The 23656-nt window shown below is 45.9% G+C and overlaps 1 protein-coding gene and 1 long non-coding RNA gene across 3 annotated transcripts; both read left to right on the top strand.

The window, feature by feature from the left end:
- On the top strand, window positions 1-22308 carry ASRGL1 (asparaginase and isoaspartyl peptidase 1). 2 transcript variants are annotated; one of them, XM_030833938.3, is made up of 7 exons: window positions 20-442; window positions 1014-1217; window positions 10424-10566; window positions 11325-11470; window positions 19327-19445; window positions 20283-20393; window positions 20788-22308. In XM_030833938.3, the coding sequence occupies exons 2-7, from the start codon at window positions 1025-1027 to the stop codon at window positions 20991-20993; spliced, it is 918 nt and encodes a 305-aa protein (XP_030689798.1). In that variant the 5' UTR covers window positions 20-442; window positions 1014-1024; the 3' UTR covers window positions 20994-22308. The 2 variants fall into 2 exon arrangements, with proteins under 2 accessions (XP_060159065.1, XP_030689798.1); XM_060303082.2 differs by lacking the exon at window positions 20283-20393 and having other exon boundaries at window positions 1-442.
- On the top strand, window positions 11486-14241 carry LOC132597663 (uncharacterized). Its single transcript, XR_009564825.1, has 2 exons — window positions 11486-12841; window positions 13706-14241. It is a non-coding gene; the product is annotated as an uncharacterized lncRNA (long non-coding RNA).
- Window positions 22309-23656: the final 1348 nt, after the last annotated feature.

The raw sequence follows: 23656 nt of genomic DNA, 5'->3' as shown, positions 1-23656 counted from the left end.
TCAGTTTTCGGTTACAAAACCGCGGCACATCCCTTCTTGCATGTCGCCATCAACACCACCCCTCCGCCTCGTGAGGAGGAGGAGGAGTTCCCCGCATCCCACTAGGAAGCTCGCGTGCACAGAAGGCCAGCATAGCCCCTGTCCTAGGAGCCGGGCAGCGAGAGTCGGATCCGCAGTGGCGAAGCCGGCAGAGGGATTGCGCCGCGGTGGTGCGTTGGGGCTTTACGGTAATTCTCCGCGGCGCTCTGCCCCGCCCTCGTGCGCAGGCGCGGAGCCGTTGCTGGCGGAGAGGTTGCGGGCACAGCGGTTTCCAGAGCGGCTTCGACTGGAGAGAGTAGCCTGTGCAGGTTCCGAGGCCGACCGGGAGGCTCGGCCAAGCCCGAAGTAAGTCGACGGCCCTGAGGGAGTCGTCCTGCGGCGTCCGCCTCCTGCGGCGTCCTCGGTAAGTCGACGGCCCTGAGGGAGTCGCCACCCGAGACCCCGAAAGGCACACTCCCCGGTGCCGGGGACTGGAGGCGGGAGGGCACTGGCGAGATCCAGCCCTCAGGCCGCCCCTGGCCCCGCGGTGGGGGTGGGAGCCGGGAACAAGTCCCAGGGAAACCGAGGCCCGACGTGGGGCCGGGGAGGAAGGCTGGAGCTGCGACCCCAGATGCCATGCCGGCCGGGGGCCCAGCACGGGACAGGAACCGGGGTTCCCCAGGGAAACGGAAGCCCGATGTCAGTGGGCGAGGAGGGGGCGCGGGCTCTGGGGTGCAGAGCATCCCACCGCCCCCTCGAAGTCAGCAGGTGCCCCGGGCCGGAGGCGGGCGCTCTGGGCTCTACTTCCAAAGTTCAAACCCAGCCGCGTCTGTCCTCCGTACTCCCTGGGTCTCAGGAATTTGCCTGAGGCTGTAAACTCTGAGGGCTTTCCCCTCCCTGCGTAGAAACTGGACCTTGTCCCCAACGGGAGACTTAAGCCCCGTGCGGTTCTCTTGGACCCGCTTGAAAGGACGCTTTCGTCTTCTGATCCCTAGAATCCGTCGCCATGAACCCCGCCGTCGTCGTGGTCCACGGTGGCGGAGGCAGCAATATCTCCAAGGACCGCAAGGAGAGGGTACGCCAGGGCATTGTCAAAGCCGCCACCGTGGGTTACAACATCCTCAAGGAGGGAGGGAGCGCAGTTGACGCTGTGGAAGGAGCCGTGACCGTCCTGGAAGATGATCCCGAGTTCAACGCAGGTAAATTTGCACTGCAACTGGTAACTGATGCTAAACCGGGTTAAGCTTCTACCCCCAGATAAATAGAACCTCTCTAAAGTGTCAGTGAGTCTCGTCAGCTTTATGCTAAAATCTAATATGCTGAAAAGATTTAGTTTTTCTCTCTTTACCTGTTGACCAAGTTGCTCTAAAGAATTTTAAAATTCATTATTCCCCCTTTTTTCTTTAATCTGCTTTCTAGAATTCACATACCAAGAGGCTTTTTTTGGTTTTTTGTGGGTTTTTTTGCGGTATGCGGGCCTCTCACTGTTGTGGCCTCTCCCGTTGCAGAGCACAGGTTCCGGACGCGCAGGCTCAGCGGCCATGGCTCACCGGCCCAGCCGCTCCGCGGCATGTGGGATCTTCCCGGACCGGGGCACGAACCCGTGTCCCCTGCATCGGCAGGCGGACTCTCAACCACTGCGCCACCAGGGAAGCCCCAAGAGGCTTTTTTAAATTACATCTTTTTGTGGGGGAAAAGGGTAGACTACTGTTGGGTGGCAACCTTGGGAGCTTCAGGGTGTAATTTGAATCGGTCCCCCATACAGGGAGGGCAGGGAGAGACCACAGGAAAAGGCAGATCTCTCCAGATTGGTAGGTGGCAGGTTTAATAAGCATGGGAACTTACACAAGAGGCTTGCCTTGCAGGATAAATAGACCCCTGTCCATGCCCACCAGAATCTTAAAAGTTTATAAGGTGGCCTTATCTGGGCTCAGTCACATATACCGTCCAGATGGTCTCAACACCACATCTCAAGGCTGTGTCCTGGGCAGCTTCTGGTGCCAGAAGACAAGCGGAGCGCACACTCCAAGGAAAGAGGAAGGGGTGAGGGGACTCCGATTGCCCCAGCGCTCCACCCCTCGTGACCGGCTCTTACAGTCTCACACACTTTCTCTTCCGCGGCGTGCCCTGAGCAGGCAATAACGGGTGGCTCATTTGGCGGCCGTCTGGCTGCACTGCAGGCAGATGCCACAGCATCAGGCACATACAGAAGAAAACACGGGTTAAGGCAATAATTCCCCAGATCACGGATACCTTTCTCCACTGAGAGCCTCATGACTCAGACCACTGTTACTAAGTCCCCTGGGCGGGGAGCCAGATCACTCCAGAGCGTTCACTTGTGTCCTGTGATTGAATAGAGGCAACACGTTAACAGACCCATCGGGCGTGAGCACACAACATCCTGTTTGGATAATGGCCTAGGTGCTGCCTCTTTGCAAGGCAGTGATAATGGCCAAGGTCTTTCTGTTTTGGAGGAGAGCTTGTCTCATTAGAGACATGTCAGTGTGCTGGAAGAACAGGCTTTGTCGGCTGTCATTCAAGGCTTGGTGAGTGCATTTAGTAGGAGGCTGTCATGTGCTGCAGGCCAACGGAGGGCTCAAAGACAGCAGCGAAAAGATCATGCCAGTGGGAAACAGAACATGCCCACCTGGCCTTGAGGAGAGGGAGGTCAGCAGCCTTAGGAATTTGACCTGGTTTTATATACCATACACGTTAGCCAGGGGAGGTAGTGCTGTCAGGCTTGAGGAGATGGACTGGTGGCATGATACATGAGACCAGAACCCTCACCTGCTCTTTTCCAGTGGTGCGCATTCCATTCCAGGTATAATGCGTTTCAACAGGCCCAGCTTGCGGCAGGACAACAGGAACCCAGTGGAGACTGAGTAGTTCCCCCTCACCCATCCTGTTAGAGTGTCCCAGTGCAAATTCCAGTAGATAATCTCCTTTCCCAGGTGTGATGCAGTTCGGTGTTCTCGGCACCGTAGCACGTTGATCCATGGTGAAAGTCAGGGCAGCGGCTGTTTCCTGACGTACCTTTTTGGCATCGGTGCTTCCGTAGGGGTCCCCAGTCTGGGATATGGGGCGACAGCGCTACTCGTTGATCATTCAGATGTGTGAAAGCCTTGGACGGCACGTTAGTACACCCAGCCACAGTGGCTTTATCTGTTAGTAAGTTAAGGCACTGCTTTAACATTCCATTTTTCCTTTCTCTCAGCCCTGCTGCTTGTGGGTTACAGAGGAGATAGAACCTGCCTTCAGTGCCGTGTTCCCTTGCCCAGTCTTGCATGTCCCAATCCACAGTCTTTGAAATGTGGCCCCAGTCACCATCTATTTGGTGAGGGACCCCTACATGGGACTTAGCTTCTCTAATCCCCTAACAGCGGCCGCCTGGTTTGCATGGGGACAGGGGAAAGCTTGGGTTAAGCCAGATGTGGAGACCACACAAACCAGGGAACGTTAGAGCCCTCTCTCAGAGGGAGGAGGCCAGTAGAGTCAGTTTGCCAATCCCTGACCAGTTAGGAGCTCTGGTGGGTGGCCTCAGACTCCTTTGGCAGTTGCCACGGGCATTGTTTAGGACACACAGGACATGCTGTGATCGCATTAACCCAGTCACTGTGTTTCAAGGGCAACCCGACATCTGTGGCAATATGCCATCCCACCCGAGCTCTGTGGTGGCCACTCTTTCCGTGCATCCAATCTGCTGAATCTACTGAAGGGTCACTTGCTAGGGATTGAACCCAAGCTAGGGCATCAGCTCCCTGATGGCCAGGGGGTGTCAGTGCCTTATGAGCCAGGACATGGACGACAGTGAGGATTGCCTCAGGCTCTTGCAGGCAAACCCAAATGTCACCTCCACACATCCTGACCCCACAAAGGCCCACTCGTTAATCATCCACCCTTCAGCTTCCTGTTGTCAGAGCCATAGGGTTAATGTCTTTAGAACAGCCCAGCTGTCAGTGCAAGGGGTTAACGGCCAGGGACCAGGAGTAGTAACCAGCCAAAGGACTCTGGGTTCAGCCCGCTGGCCGCTGCGGTTCATCCCTCCTGAGAGGCTCCACCTGGACCTCTGTGTACACCGCTGCTAGGAGCTGTTGCTCTAGGGGAAGTACGTGGGGTCCCTGCCCCCTTCCAGAGCTGAGACCAAATCCCAGGAGCACTCTCCCCTTCTGTTTTCTCTGCCACAGCGCTTGCCCTATACCTACCAGAGTCACAGACACATCTAACTCAAACGGTAGCCCTGCTTGGGAGACGCCCAGAGCTGTCATGTGCTTCACTAGCGCTTCTGCCTTCTCAAAGGCAGCTTGCCACTCTGATCCCCAGTCCCACACATGCCCTTTCTTTACTGCATACCATAAACTGTACCCATTTTAAGTTTTGAAAAATGTACATACCTGTGTAACCACACTACAACCAAGATGTTAAAATTTCCATCACCCGGGGGCTTCCCTGGTGGCTCAGTGGTTGAGAGTCCACCTGCCGATGCAGGGGACACGGGTTCGTGCCCCGGTCCGGGAAGATCCCACGTGTCGCGGAACGGCTGGGTCTGTGAGCCATGGCCGCTGAGCCTGCACGTCCAGAGCCTGTGCTCCGCAACGGGAGAGGCCACAACAGTGAGAGGCCCGCGTACTGCAAAAAATAAATAAATAAAAATAAATTAAAAAATAAATTTCCATCACCCCCAAACATTCCTTCCTGCCACTTTGCAGTTAATCCCCCCTCCCAGCCCCAGCACCAGGCATCCACTGATCTGTTTTTGTCATAAATTTGCATTCTCTAGAATTCCATATAAATGCAGTCACAAAGAGTGTATTCTTTTGTGTTTGGCTTCTTTCACGCAAATCAGTCCTTTTTTAGAGTAATAATCATCATAGCCACCACGAGTGTCTACTATGTACCAAACAGTGGTCTAAGAAACTTGCATGATTAACTCATTTAATCTGCACCATAGTCCTATGAGTTAGGTGTAATTATTATCACGCTCATTTCTCAGATGAGAAAACTAAGGCACAAAAAGTTTAAGTAACTTGCTGGAAGACACTCATTTCCTCTTTATTTTGAAGTAGAAAACCTGAGATCTAGGGATTAAGACGCTTCTAGGGAATTACACCACCTACCTGACATCTGTCAGAGAAAAGAATTTCAGGAAATCTTAACCAGTTAGTCAGCAGATATTTAGTAATTGTTCTGTCCCCTTGCCTCTGTTCTGTGCTCTTCAACACTTACACAAAATGTGGCTTCATTACATAGGCATCATCGATTAAATCCTTGGCAGTTGGTGATTGATTCAATCTCCAGTCCTCCCCTCCCCAGAAATCAGGGGGTGGGACTAAAAGTTCCAGCCCTTTAATCCTGGTTGGTTCCGGTGGCAACCAGCCCCCCACCTTTAGGGGGTTTTCAAAAGTTACCTCATTAACATAAATTTGGTTTTGGTTGAAAACTGCTTGTTATGAGTAACAGGACACCCAGGTCACCTGTATGGATCTGAAGTGGTTTCAGGAACTGAGGGCAAAAGACCAAACATTACAACAAAAGATGCTCCCATTATTCTAATCCCTTAGGAAATTCCAAAGGGTTTGGCAGCTGTGAACCGTACCTGGATGAAGACCAAAATATGTAATTATGATAAATCAAAGTATCACACCTCCTTTGTCAAAGATCAGTTTATATATTTATGTGGATCTGTTTTGGGCTTTCTATTCTGCTCCATTGATATATCTGTCAAATTCTTTCACCAACGCCACACTGTCTTGCTTACTGTAACTTCTAGTAATGTCAGCTGCAAATAGAGACCATTTTATTTCTTCTTTTCCAAACTTTATGCCTTTTCTTTCTTTTCGAACATTGGCTGGGCCATCCAATATTATATTGAATAGGAGTGGTTAGAGCAGAAATTCTTGCATTTTTCCCAGTCTTAGGGGGAAGGCACTGTCTTTCACCGTTAAGTATGATGTTGGTGGTAGGGTTTTATAGGTGCCCTTTACCAGGTTGAGAAGTTCCTTATTCTTAGTTTTTTGAGATTTTTAATCATCTGTGCATGTTGAGTTTTATCAAATCCTTTTGCTGCATCTATTGAGATGACCATGTAGTTTTTCTTTTGTCTGTTGATATGGTGAATATTGATTGATTGATTTTTGAATTTTGAACCAGGTTTTCTTCTCTGGGATTAACACCACTTTGTTGTGACATGTTATTTTTTACATATGTGAATGCTGGGTTTGATTTGATGGTGTTTTGTTGAGGATTTTGCATCAATGTTCATGAGAGATACGGGTCTATAGTTTTATTTTCTTATAACATCTGTCTGGTTTTGAAATGAAGGTGATGCTGGCTTCATATGATGAATTGGCAAGTGTTCCCTCCTCTTCTGTTTTTCTCGAAGTTTGTATAAGGTTGCTATTATTTCTTTGTAAATATTTGGTAGATTGGTTTTTTTGTTTGTTTTGATGGAAAGTTTTTAAGAAATGAAATTCTTTAATAGGCATGGCACTATTCAGGTTATCTATTTCTTCTTTGAGTGAGTTTTGTCAGTTGTCCTTCAAGAAATGTTTCTATTTGGTTTAAGTTGCTGAATTTGCAACATTTCTGTGTTATGCTTTTGATGTCTGTATGGTCTGTAGAGAGGTCCCCTCTTTCATTCCTGATTTTTGTAATGTGTCTTTTTTTTCTTCGTCAGTCTAGAGTTTATCAAGTTTATTGTTCTTTTCAAAGAACTAGTTTTAGTTTCGGGAAGTGGATTTGGTGAATTTTTCTGTTTTTTTCTTTTCTTATTTATTTGTTTGTTTGCGGCTGTGTTGGGTCTTTGTTGCTGCACGGGCTTTCTCTAGTTGCAGCAAGCAGGGGCTACTCTTTGTTGCAGTACGCAGGCTTTTCATTGTGGTGGCTTCTCTTGTTGCAGAGCATGGGCTCTAGGCACTTGGGCTTCAGTAGTTGCAGCACATGGGCTCAGTAGTTGTGGCTCGCAGGCTCTAGAGCACAGGCTCAGTAGCTGTGGTACACGGGCTTAGTTGCTCCGCGGTATGTGGGATCTTCCCGGACCAGGGATCGAATCCACGTCCTCTGCATTGGCAGGCAGATTCTTAACCACTGTGCCACCAGGGAAATCCCATTTTCTGTTTTTTCTTTTGCTCTTTTTCTGTTCTGAATTTCATTGACTTACCTTTATTGTTTCCTTTATTCATTCAGCTTGCTTTGGAAATAATTTACTGTTCTTTTCCTGTTAGATCATTAATTTGAGACTATTCTTTTCTAATACAAGCATTTAATGTTTAAAATTTTACTCTAGCACTGCTTTGATTTTTACATGTTTTTACAGGTTGCCTTAATTTTCATTCTGTTCAAAATGTGTTCTCATTTTCCTTGTGACTTCCTCACTGAATCATGGGTTAGTCAGAAGTGTGATGCTTAATTTCCAAATATTTGTGGATTTTCTAAATACCTCTCTGTTAATGATTTTTAGTTTAATTCTGTTATGATCAGAGGACATACTTTGTGTGATTTGTATTCTTTTAAACTTCGTAAGGTTTGGTTTTTGGCTCAGAATGTGTTCTACCTTGGCCATTTGCACTTAAAAAGACTATGTACTCTGCTCTTGTTGGATGGAAAGATCTATAAATCTCAATAAGGTCAAGTTCATTGGTAATGTTCATACCTTCTGTATCTTGATTGTCCATTTCTGATTAATGAGAGAGGAGCATTGAAGTCTTTAATTGTAACTGGATTCGTCTATCTCTCCTTTGAGTTCTGTCAGTGTTTGCTTCATGTATTTCGAAACTGTTGTTTACAATATAGATTGTCGTCTTCTTGGTGAACTGACCCCTATATCATTACTTAATGTCCTTATTATTATTTAATGTTCCTTATTGAGAAGTATACTTTGCCTCCAGTTTTCATTTGATTCATTTTGGCATGGTATAATTTGTCCATTTTTACTTTTAACCTATTTGCATCTTTATATTTAAAGTGGATTTTTTTTTTTATTGGCAGCATGTAATTGTGTCCTATCTTTTTGTACAATTTGACAATCTCTGCTTTTTTTAAGATTTATTTATTTTTTATTTATTTATTTTGTTATTTATTTTTGGCTGCATCGGGTCTTAGTTGCGGCACTCAGGATCTTCACTGAGGCATGCAGGATCTTTTGTTGCAGCACGCGGGCTCGTCGTCGTGGTGTGCAGGCTTCTCTCTAGTTGTGTCGTGTGGGTTTTCTCTTCTCAGGGATCTTAGTTCCCTGACCAGTGATCGAACTGCGTCCCCTGCGTTGTAAGGCAGATTCTTTACCACTGGACCACCAGGGCAATCCTGACAATCTCTGCTTTTTATTGGGGTGTTTAGACCATTTACATTTAATGTGATCATTGATATGGTTAGGCATAACTTTGTCATCTTGCTGTTTGTTTTCTATTTGTCCAGTCTATTCATTGTTCCCTGTTTCCTCTTTTTCTGCTTTTTTCTGCCTTCTTTTGGAATAATTGAATGTTCATAATTCCATGTTATCTCCTTTGTTGGCCTAGTAGCTTGACTTCTTCTTTTAAAGGTTGTTTTAGGGTTTATAGTATATATCTCTCACTTGTCACAGTCTACCTTAAGTAATATCACACTTCATGCATAATGTAAGAACCTTTTACAGCATACACCTGTTTCCCCTTTTGTAGCCTTTGTACTACTGTTGTCATATGTTTTACTTATGTGTATAAGTTGCCTAATGCGTTGTTATTATTTTTCCTTTAAACAGTTATATTTTAAAGATATTGTAAAAATAAAGGGAAAAGGTATTTCTGTTTATCCACTTATTAGCCATATCCAGTGTTCATTCTTTGGGGGAATCCTGATTGCTCTTTGCTATCATTTTCCTTCTGCCTGAAGGACTTCCTTTAACATTTCTTATATTGCACATCTGCTATTGATGACTTTTTTTTAACTTCTGTTATGTCTATAAACGTCTTTGTTTTGGGTTTTTGAAAGATGCTTTCACTGGGTGTAGAATTCCAACTTGACAGGTTTTTTTTTTCCTTTGAGGACTTCAAAGATCTTGCTCCTCTGTCTTCTGGTTTGCATTGTTTATGACAACAAATATGCTATCATTTTTCTTTTTTCCTCTGTACCTAATGTGTCTTTCTCTGGCTGCTTTTAAGATTTTCTCTTTCTCATTAGCACTAAGCTGTTTGATCATAATGTGCCTGAGTGTAGTTTTGTTCATGTTTCTTTTTCTTGGAGTTTGTTGTGCTTTTCGGATCTGTGAATTTATAGGATTCACCAAATTTGAAAATTCATCATTTCCTTGAATATTTTTTTTGTCCCTCTATCTCACCTCTCCTTTTGGGGACTCCAATTACACATATACTGGCTGCTTGAAACTGTCCCTGAACTCAGTGATAAACTCTGTTCAATTATTTTTCAGTCATTTTGTTTGCTGTGTCTTCAAGTTCATTCATCTTTTGTGCAGTGTCTAATTTGGTGTTAATCCTATCCAGTGTATTTTTCATTTCAGACTTCTTTTTTCGTCTCTAGAAGTTCTCTCTGGGTCCTTTTCATATTTTCTTCCATGTTCTGGTACATATGACAGCCGTTTTTGTTTTTGTGTGTGTGTGTGTGTGTGTGTGTGTGTGTGTGTGTGTGGTAAGCGGGCCTCTCACTGTTGTGGCCTCTCCCATTGCGGAGCACAGGCTCTGGACGCGCAGGCTCAGCGGCCATGGCTCACGGGCCCTGCCGCTCCGTGGCATGTGGGATCTTCCCGGACCAGGGCACGAACCCATGTCCCCTGCATCGGCAGGCGGACTCTCAACCACTGCGCCACCAGGGAAGCCCTGACAGCCGTTTTAACATTTTTGTCTAATAATTCTATCATTTATGTCATTTCTGAGTCTGTTGCTATTAATTGATTTTTTTGTTTTTGTTCTTCCTCATTATGGGTCATATTTTCCTGTTTCTTTCTGAGCCTGGTAATTTCTTATTAGATACCAAACACTTGTTAGTTGCTGGATATTTTTATACTCCTTTAAGTATTCTTGAGGTTTGTTCTTATCCCTCTGAGGAAACTGAGTCACACAGAGTTTAAGAATAGCTAGGCTTACAAGTATTATCTAGGCAGAGAAAGTTGGAGAAAAGTTGCTAGTGGTAAAGAGAACAGAGTAATGAGAGCTAATGGTACCTTCAGGGAAACCTAATATTTCAGTAAAATGTTGCCAAGGAGAAGAGATGAAGCTGGAAAAGTAAGTGAGAGGCCAGATCAGGAAGGGCTTCATACCGTTTATTGTGTAGGTCATGGGGTATCAAGTCAGATCTGTGTTTTTAAAAACGTTCCTTTGACAATGGAGTAGAGGATGAATTAAAGTAGGCAGCTTAGGGGAAACTCGGAAGCCATTTCCAAATTCTTAATTCTTGCTTTTCGGCTTCTTTTTGATTTTAGGTTGTGGATCTGTCTTGAACGAAAATGGTGAAGTTGAAATGGATGCAAGTATCATGAATGGGAAAGACCTGTCTGCAGGAGCGGTGTCTGCAGTCCGCTGTGTCGCAAATCCCATTAAAGTTGCGCGCCTTGTTATGGAAAAGGTACGTGGGACTAAAGCACCCTTTTCCTAAGGAATTGTCACTGCTGCACTTCAGTGACTAAAAGGGTTCTGACTTGTAGGGAAATACTCGAGATCACTGTTCTCCTGAAATTGTATGAAAGAACAAAAACAATGTTATTTAAGTTTCTCAAGGAAACCAAGATTCTGACTCAGTTGATGTAATTTGACTCATGATCACTTAACCAGTGATTACATTTCACATTATCTTCCTGTTTTCATGTTATCTTCCTGTATTTTCTTCAGCCTGCTTTCAACACATGTAACACAACACATACACACTGAACAGACCAACTGTTTAAATAGCATGTATGGGGGAATTCCCTGGCGATCCAGTGGTTAGGACTCCACGCTTCCACTGCAGGGGGCCCAGGTTTGATCCCTGGTTGGGAAACTAAGATCCTGCAAGCTGTGTGGTGCAGCAAATAAATATATACCTACATACATAGATATGTAGATAAATAAATAGCATGTATGAAATAAAACTGGATTAAATTCTCTAAATGTAAGATCATATGTAAGTTGAATTCCTAGTAATATTCCATCATCTAGGTTTTTTTGAAAATACAAAAACTCGGAGAGCTCGGCTTTTTTCATCATTCAGAAAAGCAAGCCAGTGGAATTTGCATTTTTGAGACTTTGTACCCAGAGAGAATAATGATTTTCACACAGTAGGAACAGTTGAAAAGATTTTAACTTTTCCACAAAACTAACTATTTTCCCATTTCTTTCTGGCTCAAGACACCCCACTGCTTTCTGACTGACCAAGGTGCAGCAAAATTTGCAGCAGCCAGCGGGATTCCAACAATTCCTGGAGAACAGCTGGTTACAGAAAGAAACAAAAAACGTCTAGAAAACGAAAAGCTTCAGAAATCAGACTACCAAAAGTAAGTATCATCTGTGGCTCACATTTTTGCGAGTTATTCAGATGTGAAAGTGGGACTCATGTCTGGTTATCCACGTTTCTTAAATAAGTCAAAGATCACTTGGTCGTTTCAGTTTTTGTACAAAATAGTTCACACTAAGTAATGGAAAAACTGCTCTTTTGACTCTGAAATTTAACCTCACTTATTACTCCTATGAATAGTAACTCAAATTCAGCTAAGAGTTCCTTCTCCAACATGATTTAATAGAAGGTATTAATTACCTGCATACTTCTTGATCAGTTTGCTATCTTCGGTACACCGCACAGGTTCTCTGTGATGTAGACCACCCTATGAACTTACTTAGGCGCCCTTTCACGGGGCAGAGAAATCAGTACAGCCCTTATAAGTGAATTCATCATGTGTTCTGAATTATGGTTTTCTGTGTTACCAATTCAAAAATACCAAATTAAAGGACCTTAATTTAAAGCAAAATTTGAAAAATAAAATTTGAATGTGGCCTGGAGGTTTATAATGGAATGTAATCTATTAACTCCACATGCCCTTTTAGATTTGTAATGTTTAACCAGAGGTATACTTTCGTATCACTTAGGGAGCTTTTTCAAAATCTACATGTCTGAGCCCCTTCCCTACAGAATCTGATTTAGGGACTTCCCGCGTGGTCCAGCGGTTAAGACTCCAGGCTTCCACTGCAGGGGGCGTGGGTTCGATCCCTGGTTGAGGAACTAAGATCCCGCATGATGCATGGCGTGGCCAAAAACAAAATCTAATCGAGTACAGCTGAGGTGGAGAGGCCAGGCAAGTCCATTCGACAAAAGTTCCCCAGGTAATTCTAGTGTGTCCCCAGGTTAGGAATCTGTTGTACAAGATTGGCCATATGTTGGTAGCTGTTGATAATCTTTACTGAGTGTGCTATGGTGTCTATAGGCTGAAGTCACAGGAATGGGGTTGCTTTATCAGTGGTTCATGTACATTTTAATAGATGTTGCCACATTGCTTTCCAAAAATCCTGCAACAACACACATCTCCACCAGCCAGTACTGCTCTTCGATATAAGCAAGAGGGGCTCCTGCCCTGGGCCCTGCACTTTAGATGACCCTCATATCACAGTTAAACAAAACAGTTGCTTTATTGCAGATCCATGGGGCATCTCTGTCACTCAGCAGTGACACAGCATTACCCATAGCCCTCATCATCCACTCTTGTGACAAATACCATTCAGCCCCCAGGGAAGTGCTTCTCTGCATCTCTTGCTCTATGTCTTGGAAGTAGAGACCACCTGAGTCAAAAGGTTTGTGGAATATGCCACTGCTGACATCAGAACTAGACCCTGTTTTGGAGTGTGGGGAAGACTTGAACAGCAGAAGGACTTAGGTAAGAGAAAAAGACAATAATTTGTCAAACAAATTCCTGCATAACGAAATGTTGTTTCCCAGTAGTGCACAGTGTCCTTTTTCTTTCCGCATGTTTCAGTTTATGGTTCTAGAGTTATTCATGAATTAGTACGATATCTGCAAGACTTGCCCATGAGGGCTGATTCCTGTTACTCTTAAATTGGTAGATATGTAGGTCTAGACCAGCACTGTCCAATAGAAATCTGAGAGCCGTATATGTAATTTAACATTTTCTAGTAGCCACATTAAAAAAAAGTAAGAAGAAATGAGTGAAATTAATAATATATTTAACCCAATATACCCCAAATATTATCATTTCAACATGTCATCAATGTAAGAATTTATTTATGAGACACTTTACGTCTTTTCATGCTAGACCTTCCAAATCTGCCGTGTTTTTTACACTGACCGCATGTCTCACTGTAGACTACCTGCATTTCCAGTGCTCAGCCACATGCAGACAGTGGCTGCTGTACTGGACATCACAGGTATAGACAGAACCTGCATGAGGAACCAATTTTTTATGTTGGCAACTAAATGGACACTGAATATTAGACTCATGAATGGTTTTATTCTTATAAAAATACTTAAGGTTGAGTTAAATTTTTTTAAATGTTGAAATTTTTAAGTAATTTTTATTTAAAATGTTATATTCATTAATTATAGTTGATGTTTAGACTTTAATATTAATAATTTTGTAAATTTTAGGAAAAAACTAACTTTTGAAATTATATCTGCAAATTACTTTTATTCTTTTTGGGGGGATTTGCCCTTAACTTTGATGAAAATATATGCTAATTTTGTACACTCTCAGTATAGTTACATTTCACTTTCTAATTCCTAGATTACTGAAAATGTGTACAAGTCAAGATTTTGATAGAAAAAGAATACTAAAGTGGAATTCACAAAAGAAAAAAAAGCTAAAAGGAAGAAAAGAAGTAAAAGATCTTCAAAGAAACAGTCTGCTTTAAAAGTAAGCACTCTTAGACTTCCCTGGTGGCTCAGTGGTAAAGAATCCACCTGCCAACGCAGGGGACACAGGTTCAATCCTGGTCCGGGAAGATCCCACATGCCGCGGAGCAACTAAGCCCGTGCGCCACAACTACTGAGCCTGAGCTCTAGAGCCCGCGAGCCACACCTGCTGAACCCGCACGCCACAACTACCAAAGCCCATGCGCCTAGAGCCTGTGCTCCAGACCGAGAGAAGCCACCACAATGAGAAGCCTGCGCACCGAAATGAAGAGAAGCCCTGCTCGCTGCAACCAAGAAAGCCCACAAGCAGCAACAAAGACCCAATGCAGCCAAAAAATAAATAAATGAATAAAAATTAGAGAAAAAAAAAAAGTAAGCAGTCTTCTTCCAGGATGACCCACATAAAATTCACAAAGAGAACATTACAGCTTCTTTGTTCAATGAAGATTTAATTACTTATCAAAACAATGAAAATTAGTAGGAATAGTATTCTCACCAAATCCACAACTTGAGCAATTCAGATGAAATCCCAACAACTTCATGTTCTTTACTAAAGGAAGATTTAATTGCTAATCATAAAGCAATTTGGTATAATCATACACCAAAAAAAGGACACGTGCAATTATTAGAAGCGCTGGGAAAAGGCTGAATAAACAATAAACAGTTGATAACCAGAGAAGACACAGATAGAAAACATAGATGTAATGTTCTTGAAAGAATAATACTATTTGGACAAGTGTAATGGTACTTTTCATGACCCCATCAGCACAATGTTTACGGAAAACAATGGGAAATTTCTAGGGTTAATAAAAATTATTTCAAGTTTTGATAAAATGCCAAAACGTAATTAGGAAAAAAACCTAATGATAAGTATCTAGGAGAGAGAATTCAAATAGGTTAGTTTAATGGGTAATAAAGCAAGACATGAAATCATAATGAAGTTTAAAAAACTCAGTTCAGCTAGAGTGGACCATGATCAGAAAACATGTTGAAAAACTAACATTTAAAAGGGAAGCCCGTGATAATGGAGCTAACATGGTAGGTAAATAAAAGGTATGTAAGCACGAACTTTGGCCAAGAGTCCGGAAGTATCCTGTGTGACACGGCCAGCTCACCGTGAGTTTGTTTCTAGGAGACATGCCCTCAGCTGCACCAATACTGACGATGCTGTGAGACAGTAGAGGGTCCACTGCAAGATACTCTAGATGTGGCCGAAGGTGGAAGAGCTTAATGAGACTCACATCTGACCTTATAACAGACCTCAGAGAGACGTGGAGGGAATTCCAACTAAATGCTGTTGAAGTAATGAAATCGAATTTAGATACGAAGAGTTCAGCAAAAATCGCAGAAGTTCCTTAAAGAACAAATCACGGACTTTGACAGAAAGTGAAATTAATTTTGAATTTGCACTATCTACAGTTACTTAGTCTGAACTATTCCTCTCCATGGATAAGCTTAAGAGAAGCTTTAAAAAAAAAATCTAAGTTTGGCTATTAACATTTTTTAAAGGATTAAAAATGTTTTTTTTAATTTAGAGAAACAAAGCCAAAAGTGCCTGGGAAATATGCAAGAAAAGTGACATCCGCAGAAAATATAAGGAAATCGAAACAAAGGAAACAAAAAGGTTTGCCTAACTTGAAGGAGAAGATTCATGTACAGCTGATCCTGAAACCAGTTTCTTTAGAGGCTGTTTTTCTGTTCATTATAAATCGAAGTATAAGTATCATTTGTAGAGAGATTTGAACAAAATCGAGCAACATACTGCTATTTTCCATTTTCTTTGTAATATACCAGCAATGAAATTTGAAAGAATTTAAGATACTCTGCATTGATTTAAACACTGCTTAAGAGATGACAAAAATGACTATAGCAAGGGATTGTGATTTAAATGATCAAATTAAAATATTTAGTAAAATCTTCTGTGATAACAATTTATCAAACGTAACCCCATGTAACATTTGAGTGTGGTAATGTAAAAATCAAGATTCATTTCCAAATCTAAGTATTGCTTTAAGAGTTTTATATATAGTTCCAATGTTACTGCCTCAGCAGAGTGAAGCTTCTCCAAGTTCAAATTAATTAAAAACTTCCTAAGAACTACATCGCTCAAGAAAAGTTGTGTTGGGCTTCCCTGGTGGCGCAGCGGTTGAGAGTCCGCCTGCCAATGCAGGGGACACGGGTTCGTGCCCCGGTCCGGGAGAATCCCACATGCCGCGGAGCGGCTGGGCCCGTGAGCCATGGCCGCCAAGCCTGCGCGTCCGGAGCCTGTGCTCCGCAACGGGAGAGGCCACAACAGTGAGAGAGGCCCGCGTACCGCAAAAAAAAAAAAAAAAAAAAGAAAAGTTGTGTTATTTGTCACATTGTCAGTAGAATGCATGTTACATGGAAATGTTGACCATAAGAACGTGATCAATGCCCCTTGAGATGAAGGCAATGAAAATTAATTTTATGGAATAAATACATAATAATTTATGATTGTATATGTGTCTGTGTGTGGTTTTTTTGCCCCACTCATCCAGCCATCACCAGCTGATCAACAAAGGATACAAATGTGCATGTTAATAAATTGTCATCATTGGTAGTTTGTCAGCTTCCAGTCAAATGAAAACCATGGCTTTACAGTATTTCTCAAGATACATTTATCACGGTAAGAGGATAGAACATCTTTATTATTTCTGCATATTACATGTGTGTGGGCCTCCATTTGCCTTTGTATTTTTGCCTCAACCCCTTCCTTGTACGTGTTGGGGGGCTGCCACCAGCAGTGACAGGGTACCTCTCTCCTTATGTGGCGGGAGGGGCTCGCGTCACTGCCATTGCTCCTCCCTGACAACCGCCAGCTTGGATGCTTTGCATTTGTTTATGGGTCATTCTTTTCCGGGAATTTGCCTATTTTCGTCCTGTGATCATTTTTTCTCTTTAGTTGTTTTGTCCTCTTCTTATCAATCTTAAGGCTGTCTTCTCTGCTCAAAACAAAATTCCCGAATCTGTTGTTTTTATTTGCTTTTACTTTGCTTATGGTATTTTTGCCATTTGAACGTTTTTTGTGGTCAGTAGTACTCTCCCTCTTCTTGTGTAGTTTGTAAGACCAGACACCTAGGAGCCATCCCCGCCCTGAGACATACAGCTGCCTAGATTTCCTTGAAGAATTTTGTGTTTTGTATTTAGGTCCTTAGCTATCTGGGTTGGCTTCTGTGAGTGATAGGAGATAGGGTTCCCGTTTCCTTCTAATAGGATACCAGCTTTCTCTTTCTAGTCCTTTGAATGCCAGGCTACATTCTCTAGCTACAATTTAGCCTCTCCATGTGATTGCCCAACAGATACCTCAAGCTTTTGTCCAAAACTAAACTTGTTTCCCTACCCAACCCCACTCCACACACACCACAAAGCAAAAAACGTCTTCCCAGTGTTCCACCTTTCAATAAGTGTTTCTTGCATCCTTTCAGTTTCTGCCTTAGATTTCTCTCTCTCACATCCGGTCCACCTGCAAATTCTGTCAGCTCTGCCTTCAAAATGTCCCAGGTCCAGCCTCCTTCCCACCCTCTCCTCTGGAAACACCCCGACACAAACCACTGCCTCTCCAGCCTCTTAAGGGGTCTCTGTTTCCTCTCTCATCTCCCTCAGTCCACACACAATGGCCAGAACGGTTTCCCTAAGATGACTCTGTAGAAGTATAGCACACATTCCGGGTGCATAGATCCTATCTGGAGCCCTGGATGCGCTTCCACAGGGTGGACACACGTGTAATCAGCACACAGCCCGACACACACACCCCTCCGTCACTGCCCTCCCCGCAAGGAAACCGCCTGCCCGGCTTCCAGCACCGTGGGCTAGTGGTGCCTGTTTTGGAACTTTATCTGAGTGGGGTTGTGTAGTCCGTGCTTTTTGGGTGCCTCTTCTTACGTTTCTGAGATCTGTCTCGTGTGTAGCAGAGTCCACCTTCACTGAAGCATAGTGTGTCACAGGTTATTTACTTGGGCAGATGTTTGTGTCATTTGCAGTTCGCTCTTATTACAAGTAGTGCTGCTGTGAACATTCTGTACACTTTCATGGTGAACTTACCTCCACGTTTCTGTTGGACAGAAGTGTGGGGATAAAATGGCTGAGTCGGCTTTAGGAGACCCCGTAGGTGGCCTCCCAAAGTGGCTTTGCCAGTCCACATGCCCAGCAGCAGTGAGTGAGGGTCGTGGTCCCCGCACCTCTGTGCCCATACTTGATACCGTGTCTGTTTCATGTTAGCCGTGCTGGTGATGGGCATGGCGGTAAGAATGGTTATTTTTTAAACTTAACTCATCTCGTGACACTTCTCGGTTCAAACTCTCCAGCGTCTTCCCACCTCACTCAGACTAAACGCCCTTCCGAGGGCCTGTAAGTAGGATGACCATGTGATTCAGTATTCAAACTGGAACTTAGTTTTGAGAGTGAAAGGGGCACTATTAATTAAGCCGGGACAACAGGCATAAGTCAGGACGGTCCTGGGAAACCAGGATGTACAGTCACCCCACTTGTCAAAGCCTCATGGTCTGCCTGCTGGCCGTCCCTCTGACCCTGCTGCACACTCTCCCTGGCTTTATTCTCTCCAACCACAGTGGCCTCCTTGAAGTTCCTTGAACTTGGCAAGCATGTCCTGCTTCAGGAATGTTCTTCCCCAGCAATCAGCATGGCTTACCCTCAGTCCTTCAGAGAGGCCCTTAGAAAGCAGCACGTCTCCACCATCACATGTCCCACGTGCTGCTATGGGCTATAGTTTACTGCTGTTCAGTAAAGCCTGACATTCTTTATTGCTCTGTCACCCTGTGCCCCAAATGCAAGCTCCGCGGGAGAAGGTACTTTGACCATTTAGTTTTCTGCTGCGTCCCAGCATTTAGACCAGTGCCTGAGATATAGTTCACTGTAGAACCGGGGTGGTGGGTACACAGCTGTTAGCGTACAATTGCTTCAACTTTTGTTACTTGCAAATTTATAATAAAACGTTAGAGAAAAAGTCAACTTATTTCATCTTCATAGCAGGCCCCATGAAACGGGCAGAGGGGTGTGCGGACAGGCAGCAGCAGCGTCTCCCGGGTGGTTGTCAGAAGTACACGATGTTGGGTCCCATCCTGTACCTGCCAACTCGGGGGTCTCTGGATGGAGGTGCTGAGGATCGAAGGGGTGCTGATGCACACGGAAGTCTGAGATGCACCCAGTTATTTGTATCCCCATTTTACAGATGGGAAAAATGAGGCACGATAAAACTTAACTCAATCACCCAGCTAGAAAATGGTGGTGCTGGGATTGGATGGACCCTTAGAGCTGAGGGCTAAAGGTATGTCCAGCAGTCTAACTGACATGTAGAATGTAATGCAAACAGGCTTTCTTTGCCGTTTCCGTGAGTGGGGAATGCTGGAATCAAAGTGTGTCCCATGTGCCATTAATATCGAAGTGTATTAAGCTACCCTGTCACCTGTGGGAGTGTCTCTCATCTTCAGCCACTCTTTGTTGGTTTTTTGGCAGAAACCTGGGGACCGTGGGTGCCGTTGCCGTGGACTGCCGAGGAAATGTGGCTTACGCGACCTCCACGGGGGGTGTCGTCAACAAGATGCTGGGCCGCGTCGGGGACACGCCGTGTATAGGTGGGATGGACGGATGATCACTGCCCCTGCCCCTGCCCTCCCCCGTCCTCTCGTCCTCTTTCTCTGGTCTTCGCCTCACCCCCACACCCACTTCTTTCTTCCTTCATTTCCTCCTCCTCCTGGTGGCAGCTTTAGAATTTCTGGGAGTGGCGGTGGGTTGGAGGGGGTCGCCCAGGGCACGTGCAGAAGGTGGCGTGTCCAGCAGGCACCTGTTTCCTAGATGCTGTGTTTTTGGGGGGGGGGCGTGGAGGACTTGGGAGGGAGGTGGAGCTGGGGTACTGAAGCCGCCGCAGCACCCCCGGTGCCTCTGTCTTCTCTCTAATCCGTTTCAGGAGCTGCAGACTATTCCCAAAGGGTTAAGTACACGAAACCTTTTCCCAGGCATGGGCTCCAATGAGCAAACTAAGAAAGCTGAGAATTTAAGTTTGCAGTTGTTAGATCTGAGTGGCATGTTTTACCTAACAGTAGTGGACACACCACTACTGGAGTGACGCACCACCGCTACGAGATATTGCACGTCAAAGTGTTCTTCGCGTTAACCTCGGAGCACGTTGACTTAATTCCCGGTGGTGGGGGGAGGGGAGGGGTGTATATGTCTTACCCTGTGCGCTGGGTGGATGTGCTGGGGGCAGAGGAGGGGCTGCTCTGGTGTCGCTGCCCTGGGAAGGCTAGGCCTGCCTCCCCGACATGCCCTCCGTCCCCATCTCAGGGTATTATTCACACGGCGCTCACCAGTGCCCTTGGCATTTAATATTTATGTAGCGTTAGACTTGTAATAAGTGTTTGAATTTCTTGACGGTTGCCGCTCAGTTAGAAACAATTCCCTTCCTTGAGCAGGATCTGGAGGTTACGCTGACAATGATATTGGAGCCGTTTCAACAACAGGGCACGGAGAGAGCATCCTGAAGGTGAATCTGGCCAGACTCACCCTCTTCCACGTGGAACAGGGTACGTGGAACAAGGCCGTGCCGTCTGACTGTGAGGGGATAGGAGCTGTTTATAAATCGACGGAGAGGGTTGGGAAACCCTTTCTTGTTTGCTGCAGACGTTGCTTTCAGGTCAACGCCCCTTCTGTTAGGGTCAGGAAAGAAGGGCATTTGGAATACTGGTTGCCTTCTGCCTCCTGGGGGCGGTAGAGAGACTCTGAGCCTGCGTGTGGGAGAAAAGGCAGCTTCATCCAGTGCAGGGAGGGCCTTGTAGGGTGAGAGTCCTTGTTTGAGACATTGAAATCACTTACTAAGAATCTTTGTTAAGACGCTTTGGTTTTTCATACTGTAAATAATTTTCCCATCAGATTCCTTTCAGTAACTTGTGTTGTTTCTCAACCTCTCATTGTTTTCAGGAAAGACGTTAGAAGAGGCCGCTGACGCGTCGTTGGGTTATATGAAGTCAAAGGTCAAAGGTGTAGGTGGTGTCATCTTGGTCAACAAAGCAGGAGACTGGGCGGTGAAGTGGACCTCCACATCCATGCCCTGGGGGGCCGCAAAGGACGGCAAGCTGTACTCTGGAATTGATCTTGGCGACACCAGCATCACTGACCTGCCCTAAGTCCCCGGAAGCTGTATTCTAGAAGCTAAGACTTAGCTCAATCAGTTAGATCTAGAAATGGAAAATTCTGCAGTCTGTCACTCGTTTTGTTGCCTTGATCAGTGTTTGGTTGGGGACAGATTCCGAAGTGATGTGTGACATGCCCATGTTAGGATCAAATAAGACTAGTGAAGATGACAAACTCGCTGAGCCTTCCTCATGAATACTCCCCATCATCTGAGGTTAGAAAGAAGAAACAGCATGATCTTAACAGGACAGAAACAGCCTCAGTGCAGGGAGTGCCTTTTGGAATTGGGGGACCCACTGCAGTGACAGAGGCTGTAGGCGCGAGGGTGCGGGGGGCCCGGAGGAGAGCAGCGCTCTGGGGCAGGACCCAGTGCTGGGATGAGGTGGGGGGACAGTGAAGGGGAGACAGGGCAGCAGAGCTAACGGATTGGTGAGTGATGCCCGTGAACATTGCAGAGCTCGTTCTGAGCCAGAAGAACATTAGGTGAAAGAATCTGAGAGAGAAACTGATTTTTTTTTTTTTTTTTTTTTGCGGTAACCGGGCCTCTCACTGCTGTGGCCTCTCCCGTTGCGGAGCGCAGGCTCCGGACGCGCAGGCTCAGCGGCCATGGCTCACGGGCCCAGCCACTCCGCGGCATGTGGGATCTTCCCGGACCGGGGCACGAACCCGTGTCCCCTGCATCGCGCAGGCGGACTCTCAACCACTGCGCCACCAGGGAAGCCCCGCGAAACTGATTTTTTTAAGCAAGTGCAGATCTTCTCTGACTTACTAACATAGGCGTGTTTCCAGGTGCTTTAAAAGGACCCTCTGGTAACCCCTGGCTCTAATCTGCTGATGAAGGGTCGTCATGGAGACTCTGGAGGCCCTCCAAGTCTGAGGGTTTTCTCAGGCTCACACACGAGCCTGCTCACCTCGTGTTTCCCCCCAGCCATCCTCCGCCTCCCAGACCCCCGGGTCCCCATCACGAGCGATGGGGGTCGTGACCTCTCCGCCTCTGCTACGACAGGGAAGGGCCAGTCAGTGTCGAGATGACCCTGACTTCATGGCGTCCATGACTGTCCAGGGCTGTGGGTTCCCCCAGGTGAACCAAGTGTCCACTGTGGTCAGCACGGTGAAGAAAGGCATCTCCTTGGTGGAGAGTATTCCTGTTAACCTCTTTACACTGGAAATGGTATTTTTGCTGTGACACATCTGCTCAATGTGTTAGTCTGTCAGGGTTTACCTTCTCTCTGGAAAGAAGAGAATTAAATTCGCTTCTTTAAATTCCATGTACACTTTAAATTCCATGTACCACTAATAAAATGTATTTTGAAAGAATAACAGCGTGTTTAGGAGTCACTGTTGACCAGAATGTACACGAACTCCCTTGGTCTGTCAGTTCAGACAGGTAAACTCGTTAAAGAGAGCTTTCAGCCTAAGCGTGGTGTGTGGGTGTGATAAGACTGCCCGCCTCATGGAGAACACTCGAGAGTTTTCAGAGGAATTGAGTTTTTTCGGGATGGGTTAAGGAAGAAGCCAAACCACCACTGCAGGAATCAGCACGGCCTATGGGTCCAGCTTCTCGCGCTGGCCGTCCATGGCACGAGACAGTCATGCAGTCCGGGCCCCTGTCCCCTGACCTTCCCCGTGCCCGTGTCAGCTGCCCTGAGCCCGAGAGAGGGAGAGAGAGGTGGCGCTTGGAGGCAGAATGGATCCTGCTTCTCCCCACGACCTGGGTGACCCGGGGCAGGTTAACTTCTGAGAATTTTGTCATCTATAGAATAGGTCACTATGAAGATTAAATGAAAACAAAGGACAGCTGCTCAGTGTTTATCTCCAGACCCTCTGGACAAATAGAGGACGTGTGGCCCAGGAGGGAGTCCATGTGGTTCCACCCTTGAACACCTCAGATGCAGCAATCGTCCTTTAGAAATACGTACTTTGTTAGCAGGTGTATTCGTTTGCTAGGGCTGCACATGCGGTGGCTCACACGACAGACGTTCCAGAGGCGGGAAGCCCCAGGCGCAGGTGTCAGCAGGGTAGCTTCTCCTGAGGTCGCTCTCTCTGGCTTGCGCGCAGCCTGTTCTTTATAGAGTCTGTGGCCAAATCTCCTCCTCTTCTAAGGACACCAGTCACATGGGATCAGGGCCACCTAACGGCCTCATTTTCACCTCTTCAAAGACCCTGTCACCAAATACCTGGGGCTTAGGGCTTCAACATAGGGATCCTGAGGGGAGTGGAGAAGGGAGAAGGGAGGAGCAGGGAGCAGAGGCTGGTTTTGCGCTTCTCGATTCTGTTGACGAGGGAAGTGGATCTAGTCACCAGGGGCCGCTGGGGCCTCAGCTCGGGCCACCTGCCCTCTTTGGTCGGGCAGCCCACTTAGGGAAGGGTCCCCAGCCCCTCTGTGTGAGCCCAGGCGCGTGTTGTTGCCCTCGGACCTCGGTTCAGTGAACGGTCACTCCACTAGCCTGGGATCCCATATGTGGAGACCACCGTGGGTCTCTCCCGCCCCCCACGTTGCCAGGGGGCAGCTCCCTAACTGTCCAACAAACGTAGGCTCACTGTAGCGTCTGAAGGGGAACGACAGCCTTTTATCCCTTCTCTGCCACAGGAGGGCAGCAAACCACACACTGTCCACCGCTTTCAGCCCAAAGGGGAGAAAACTCATCTCCACCCT

Source organism: Globicephala melas, chromosome 8, assembly GCF_963455315.2.
Source record: "Globicephala melas chromosome 8, mGloMel1.2, whole genome shotgun sequence".
NCBI lineage: Eukaryota > Metazoa > Chordata > Mammalia > Artiodactyla > Delphinidae > Globicephala > Globicephala melas.
Note: the sequence above shows the minus strand (reverse complement) of the source record. Positions and strands in the feature narration are given on the sequence as shown.

Bases quoted from the DNA above. Each gene is read 5' to 3' on its own strand.
- ASRGL1 (XM_030833938.3), top strand. From the start codon at position 1,025: ATGAACCCCGCCGTCGTCGTGGTCCACGGTGGCGGAGGCAGCAATATC. The intron at 11,471-19,326 runs GTAAGTATCATC...GTTTTTTGGCAG, and splicing joins CAGAAATCAGACTACCAAAA to AAACCTGGGGACCGTGGGTG. The intron at 19,446-20,282 runs GTGGGATGGACG...TTCCTTGAGCAG, and splicing joins CGGGGACACGCCGTGTATAG to GATCTGGAGGTTACGCTGAC.